At 57.6% G+C, this 6253-nt stretch overlaps 1 protein-coding gene across 1 annotated transcript in view; it reads right to left on the bottom strand.

Annotated features, from left to right (window-relative positions):
• GOLGA3 (golgin A3) overlaps positions 1-6253 on the bottom strand; it is a 60390-nt gene that overhangs the window by 17292 nt on the left and 36845 nt on the right. The window contains exons 12-15 of the mRNA XM_011982212.1: positions 5964-6041; positions 4150-4413; positions 2068-2162; positions 251-467 (exon numbers count right to left, since the gene is read on the bottom strand). Of these exons, the coding sequence (XP_011837602.1) occupies positions 251-467; positions 2068-2162; positions 4150-4413; positions 5964-6041 (654 nt within the window). The remainder of the gene's footprint in view (positions 1-250; positions 468-2067; positions 2163-4149; positions 4414-5963; positions 6042-6253) is intronic.

Here is a 6253-nt window from a genome sequence, read left to right as displayed (position 1 = left end):
CAGACCACAGACCACAGACCGCAGACCGCAGGCCGCAGACCACAGACCGTGCAGGGTTCATGAGGGTCGCGGGGCGATGCTCCGTCACTGCGGGCTCCTGGCAACCTCGATGCTGAGCGGAGTTTAGAGAGCTGCCACCTCCCACATGAGCTCGGCCCCGCGAGGCTTTAGGGGACGACTGCTGATGAAGAGCCCTTCCCCGCACTGAGGGGCTGGCAACCCTGGCCGGGGATGGCACGGCGTTACCTACATGTAGAGCCAAGCTGCTGTCACCACTGCCACCCTGGGCTCGGAGTTGGCCCAGCTCCGCGTCCGCAGCCTCCTTGGCCGCAAGGGCCTCCTGCAGGCGGCGGCTGAGGATGCCCACGGCGTTCTCGTAGGCCTTGTGTTTGGTCTTCATCTCCTTCTGGGCGCTGGTCAAGTCTGAGCCCAGCCGCCTCATCTTCTGCTTCTGTTCCGTGATGGCCCTGGGGTGTCACGAGGGAGACACAAGAGGAAGCTGGATTATCCTCTGACGCGACCGTCTGGCATTCTGGTTCGCAACAGCAGGCAACAGGCAGGGCGTCTCAGAAGCCCCTCCTGAAGGACGGGCTCAGTGGCCGAGACCCTGGGCCACGGGGAGGCTGCCTCTGCTCACGCCCCACCCTCGCTCTCCCCAGAACCCGGCTGCCCTAGGAAAGCCGGGTGAGTGTGTGTCTGTCCTGTGGGGGCTGCACACAGAGAAGGATCAGTCCGTATCGGGTGTTCCTGCAGGGCCAGGCCAGCAGAAGCACTCAGTGAATTTTCACCATTTCCACCACCAGCATCAGACCTGCCCTCCTCTTGGGGCAGCTTATGAACGACCCTGTGAATGCAGAGAAAGAGTCTAAACTGCTCCTACCAAACAGAAACGTTCTTGAATATCGGTAAAAATTTCAACCATCAGATTCATGAGCAAATCACCAGCTGATTAAAGCAAAGTAGCACAGACGCCCACGCCTGGAATCCTGGGGGGCCGAGGCGGGAGCATCGCCTGAGTCCAGGAGCTTGAGACCAGCCTGGGCAACATACTGAGACCCCATCTCTACAAAAAAATTTAAAAATTAGCCAGGCGTGGTGGTGCACACCTGGGGTCCCAGTTACTCCAGGGGCTGAGCTGGGAGGATCACTTGAGCCCAGGAGGTTGAGGCTGCAGTGAGCTAGGATGGCACCACTGCACTCCAGTCTGGGCGACAGAAATAGACCATTTCGAAAACAAACAAAATACCTCAAAACTGCATTTAGCTGGGCATGGTAGCTCACGTCTGTCATCTCAGCACTTTGGGAGGCTGAGACAGGAGGACTGCTTGGCCCTGGGGTTCGAGACCAGCCTGGGTAACATGGTGAGACCCCATCTCTACAGAAATGAAGCAAAGCAGCACAGGGCACAACGCCAGAGGAAGAAGGCCCGACGGCCTCTGCGTGTGCACGCACATATTGACGGGCATGTGCCCGCGAGGTCTGTGCACCACTGGGTAAGACAGCCCCGACGGCATCTGTGTGTGCAAACGTGTGCCGGCGAGGTCTGTGCACCACTGGGGTAAGACAGCCCTGATGGCATCTGATTGTGCACACGTGTGCCGGCGAGGTCTGTGCACCACTGGGTAAGACAGCCCCGACGGCATCTGTGTGTGCAAACGTGTGCCGGCGAGGTCTGTGCACCACTGGGGTAAGGCAGCCCCTAACAGCATCTGATTGTGCGCACACGTATGCACGGGCGTGTGCCGGCGAGGTCAGTGTGTTCATGTTTATGTGAGTGTGAGGTGTGAGGATGAACACTGAAGCGTCTCCCAGGGTAGGAGCTGGCAGAGGGGATGCTGCTGCACAAAAAGTCAAACATAAAAACACCTGGGGAGCTTCTGTTACAGGAGCTTCAGCAAGTCCACGATCAACTCGGATCATTTCGCAGATGAGCAGCCACCAAACCACACAGACTCCAAACCTGGACCTTAACGTTCCAGGCCACCACAGCACCTCCCAGGGAGGGTGTCCCCGCACAACAGCAGCCCACGGGGCTCTCCTGCCTCCCCCGGGCACACGTGGACTTACTTCCGGGCTTCTTGCTGCAACTCTTCAATTTGTTTCTTCAGCACCTCGTTGGCCTCTGTGACCGCGACCATCTGCTCCTTATCGAACTGCAACGACTTCGGAAGGGAAGGAGGGCGTGAGGAGCGGCACTGAAACCCCAGCCTGTCTCCCCTCCCGGGCTCCAGCCCATCGCCCCTGCCGATGGCACTGCACAGGCTCGCCCTGGAGGATTTGCGCCTTGAGAAAAATCCTGGGAGAGACATCTACCTTCTTACAAACCACTGTTTTTTTTTCTTGAGATGGAGTCCCATTCTGTCGCCTAGGTTGGCGTGCAGGGGCGTGATCTCAGCTCACTGCAACCTCTCCGCCTCCCAGGTTCAAGTGATTCTCCTGCCTCAGCCTCCCGAGTGGCTGGGACTACAGATGCCCGCCACCACACCCGGCTAGTTTTTTTATTTTTAGTAGAGACGGGGTTTCACCATATTGGCCAGGCTAGTCTTGAACTCCTGACCTTGTGATCCACCCACCTCGGCCTCCCAAAGTGCTGGGATTACAGGGGTGAGCCACTGCGCTCGGCCACAAACCACTCATTATTGAGACCAACAACCGTTTCCAAACACTGTGTCCAGAGCATCAGAGGCACAACAGGACATGACTAGTTCATAGGAAAGCCTGTGGACCCAGGACCCCTCCTCAAGGATCCAGACCCCTCCTCAGAAACCCCAGGACCCCTCCCTGGAGACCCCTGGAACCATCCCCAAAGTCCCCGGGAACCCTCCCCTCAAGCCCCTGGGTTCCCTCCCCACAGCCCCTGGACCCCTCCCTGAGCCCCCGGAACCCCTCCCCAGAGGCCCCTGGGACTCATCCCTGGAGACTCCAGGACCCTTCCCTGGAGCCCCCTGGATGCCCTCCTCAGCCTCCACTGTGAACACTGACGGCTGCGTCCCCCACCTGCTCCTGCCCTCGCAGCCTTTCCCCAGCTTCTGCGTGCTAGGCGAGTCCCCACAACCAGCCCAGACCTGCAGCTGTGGGGTCTGAACGTGCTCTGGCCCCACTGCTGTGTCCTCCAAGCCTCCTGCAACCCAAGGAGCCGGCGCTGCCCTTGGCCCACCTCCCCACCCCGGCAGCAGCGTTAATCCATCAGCCCCCATTTTCTGACACCGACCGGCGCTCCTCCATCAGCTCCTACTTTCCGACACTGACCGGCGCCGGCCACACCGCCTACTCCCGGCCTCAGCCTGGCTCCTGATGAGCCAGACACGCTAACCAGTCCGCCTAATGGGACCTTGGCTCGGTCCTCTCTGGCAACTTCAGAAACATCATAAGCAAAACGACCCTCCCTAAATTTACTGTTGCTCTCCCGATTTCTCATCTCGCCTCCCGGTTCCTCAGCCTGGATGTCTGGACAGGATCCTGGACTGTGGCCTCCATCCCGCACCCCTCACCCCTCACCTCCGGCTCACCTGCTCTGCCACCTGCAGCCGAGAAACTGTCACCAGCATCCCGGACACCCACTGTGTGCAGAAGCCAGCCCAGGCTCAGCTTCCACAGGAGTGTGACTGTCTCTGGCCGGTCCCAGCTCCGCACCCAGCCACAAGGGACTCCCAGGGTCCCCGGGCCCCGGTGCCCTGCCCCGACGTGGGGTCTCCACAAAACACTCACCCTTGCTTTACGCATGACAGCCGCCGTCCTCACACACTGGATCCCGGGAGCCCATGGCAATGGGGAGAAGCTGGGTGCCTCACGGGGCCTTCTCACTCCCTCCCTTCATGCAACATCGTCACCTGGACTTACCAGGCCTCACCTGACCGCCCCTCTGGGACCTATGCTCCAAGTGGGCCATATTCCCAGCTGTTCTTGCAAAAGCCTCTCCCGCCTTGCCACCGCCCCGCCCCAGACACGGCCCCGCCCCAGACTCGGCCCCGCCCCAGACACGGCCCCGCCCCAGACACCGCCCCACCCAGACACACGCGCCCCAGACACGGACTCGGCCCCGCCCCAGACACCGCCCCGCCCCAGACTCCGCCCTGCCCCAGACACACGCGCCCCAAGCACTTTGGCCGAATCCTCCCCATCAAGTGAGTCAGTCCGACACGGACGGACCTGCAAGTGTGTTTCCATCTCGTCTCGCTCCTTCTGTGCCGACTGGAGATGCCCTTCAAGGTCGGCCATCTGCTGACGGACCTGGGCCGCCTCTCGGTGCAGGCGCGAGAGCTCCGCCTCCGCGGCCCGCTTCTCCCCGTGCACTTGCATCAGCTCCTGCCGCAGCTCCTTCAGCTCCGAGTCCAGCCTTTTCCTGGTGGCTTTCAGCTCACTGATGAGCTGGTCTTTGGAGGTGGCGTCGCGCCGGTAGGCCTCCACCATCACCTGCCGAGACAGAAGCTGTGAGCCGACGCTGGGCGGTGGGCGCGGGGGACTTCTGGGGGTCACGCTGGCTTCAACAAAAATGTTTACCACTTACCAGGGACACAACTTTTTTGAGGTAAAGATACATTTCATCAAATCTAAGCCTTCATCGACTGAGACACACCATTTTTACCCACAGGTGACATCACGGCCTGTTTAAACAAGAGTCTGTGTGTGGTGCACGAGGCAGTCACACCAGCCTCCTAGACGTCTCTTCAATTCCAAGGAGTCTGGCTCTCTCCAGCCTTCAACTGCACTGCTTTGCTTCCAACAGGTACTCCCCTTGCTTGTGGCTCAGTAATAAAACAAAGCAGGACTCACGACACTGCTCCAGGGGCTGCCCTTGCTCAGAAATAAAATACAGCAGGCCGGGCGCGGTGGCTCACGCCTGTAATCCCAGCACTCTGGGAGCCCGAGCTGGCTGATCGCCTGAGGTCAGGAGTTCAAAACCAGCCTGGCCAACAAGGCGAAACCCCTATCTCTACTAAAACTACAAAAAACCAGCCAGGTGTGGTGGCACATGCTTGTAGTCCCAGCTACTCAGGAAGCTGAGGCATGAGAATCACTTGAACCTGGCAGTCAGAGGCTGCAGTGAGCTGAGACAGCACTACTACACTCCAGGCTGGGCGACAGAGCCAGACTCCGTCTCAAAAAAAATAAAACACGGCACTCACAACGCTGCTTCAGGGGTTGTCCTCGCTCAGAAATAAAACACAGCACCACGAACAATACAGCTTCGGGGGTCACCCTTACTCAGATCCCATAAAATCCAACAGGAGGTACTGGCTTCACTGACACAAAATTTATATTCCATGTCTTTTTGGGTAATCATAATTTGTTTCAATGCTGGAACTCCATGTGCATTTTTCAGACATTTTAAATGGCAAACCCAACCTGTGTGAACAACACTGCACAACACATAGCTCCCCAGAGTGAGCACAACAGGGTTGTGCTCCAGTGACAGGCACTCCAGTGACAGCCGCCCCTGGAGATCTGAGGGGCCAAGACCCCCACCCCGCTGTGGAAGTGCATCTTGACTTTGCAGATTAAGTACCTTTAAAAAAAGTTAAAGAGAGCCGGGCGCGGTGGCTCATGCCTGTAATCCCAGCACTTTGGGAGGCTGAGACGGGTGGATCACAAGGCCAGGAGATCGAAACCATCCTGGCCAACACAGTGAAACCCCGTATCTACTAAAAATACAAAAAATTAGCCAGACGTGGTGGCCAGTGCCTGTAGTCCCAGCTGCTCGGGAGGCTGAGGCAGGAGAATGGCTTGAACGCGGGAGGCGGAGCTTGCAGTGAGCCGAGATTGTGCCACTGTACTCTAGTCTGGGCGACAGAGTGAGCGACTGTCTCAAAAAAAAAAAAAAAAAAAGAGTTAAAGAGAACTCAAGATGTTACCTGTTATCTTCTTCTCAACTCCAATGACACTGGAATTGCTAAGCAATTAAACCACACAAAACTCTGTTCATACACTTGTTTCAAGTGAAGAAATCAACAACACATTTTTACCTTTTGTTGAAGAAACTGTTCCTTTATTTTTTGCGTTTGCTTTTTCAGAGTGGCAGTCTCCTGCTGCAGGTGTTCCACCTGTGGGGAACATGTGCACAGACATTACACTGTGGGCTCCAGGAGGGGAATGTGTCTGCACAGATGTTACACTGAAGGCTCCAGGAGGGGAACACATCTGCACAAATGTTACAGCGAGCTCCAGGAGAGGACACATCCTCACAGATACTACACTGAGGCCTCCAGGAGAGGACACATCCTCACAGATACTACACTGAGGGCTCCAGGAGAGG

The sequence above is a fragment of the Mandrillus leucophaeus genome, unplaced genomic scaffold (assembly GCF_000951045.1).
Source record: "Mandrillus leucophaeus isolate KB7577 unplaced genomic scaffold, Mleu.le_1.0 Scaffold237, whole genome shotgun sequence".
In the NCBI taxonomy this organism is placed as follows: Eukaryota; Metazoa; Chordata; class Mammalia; order Primates; family Cercopithecidae; genus Mandrillus; species Mandrillus leucophaeus.
Note: the sequence above shows the minus strand (reverse complement) of the source record. Positions and strands in the feature narration are given on the sequence as shown.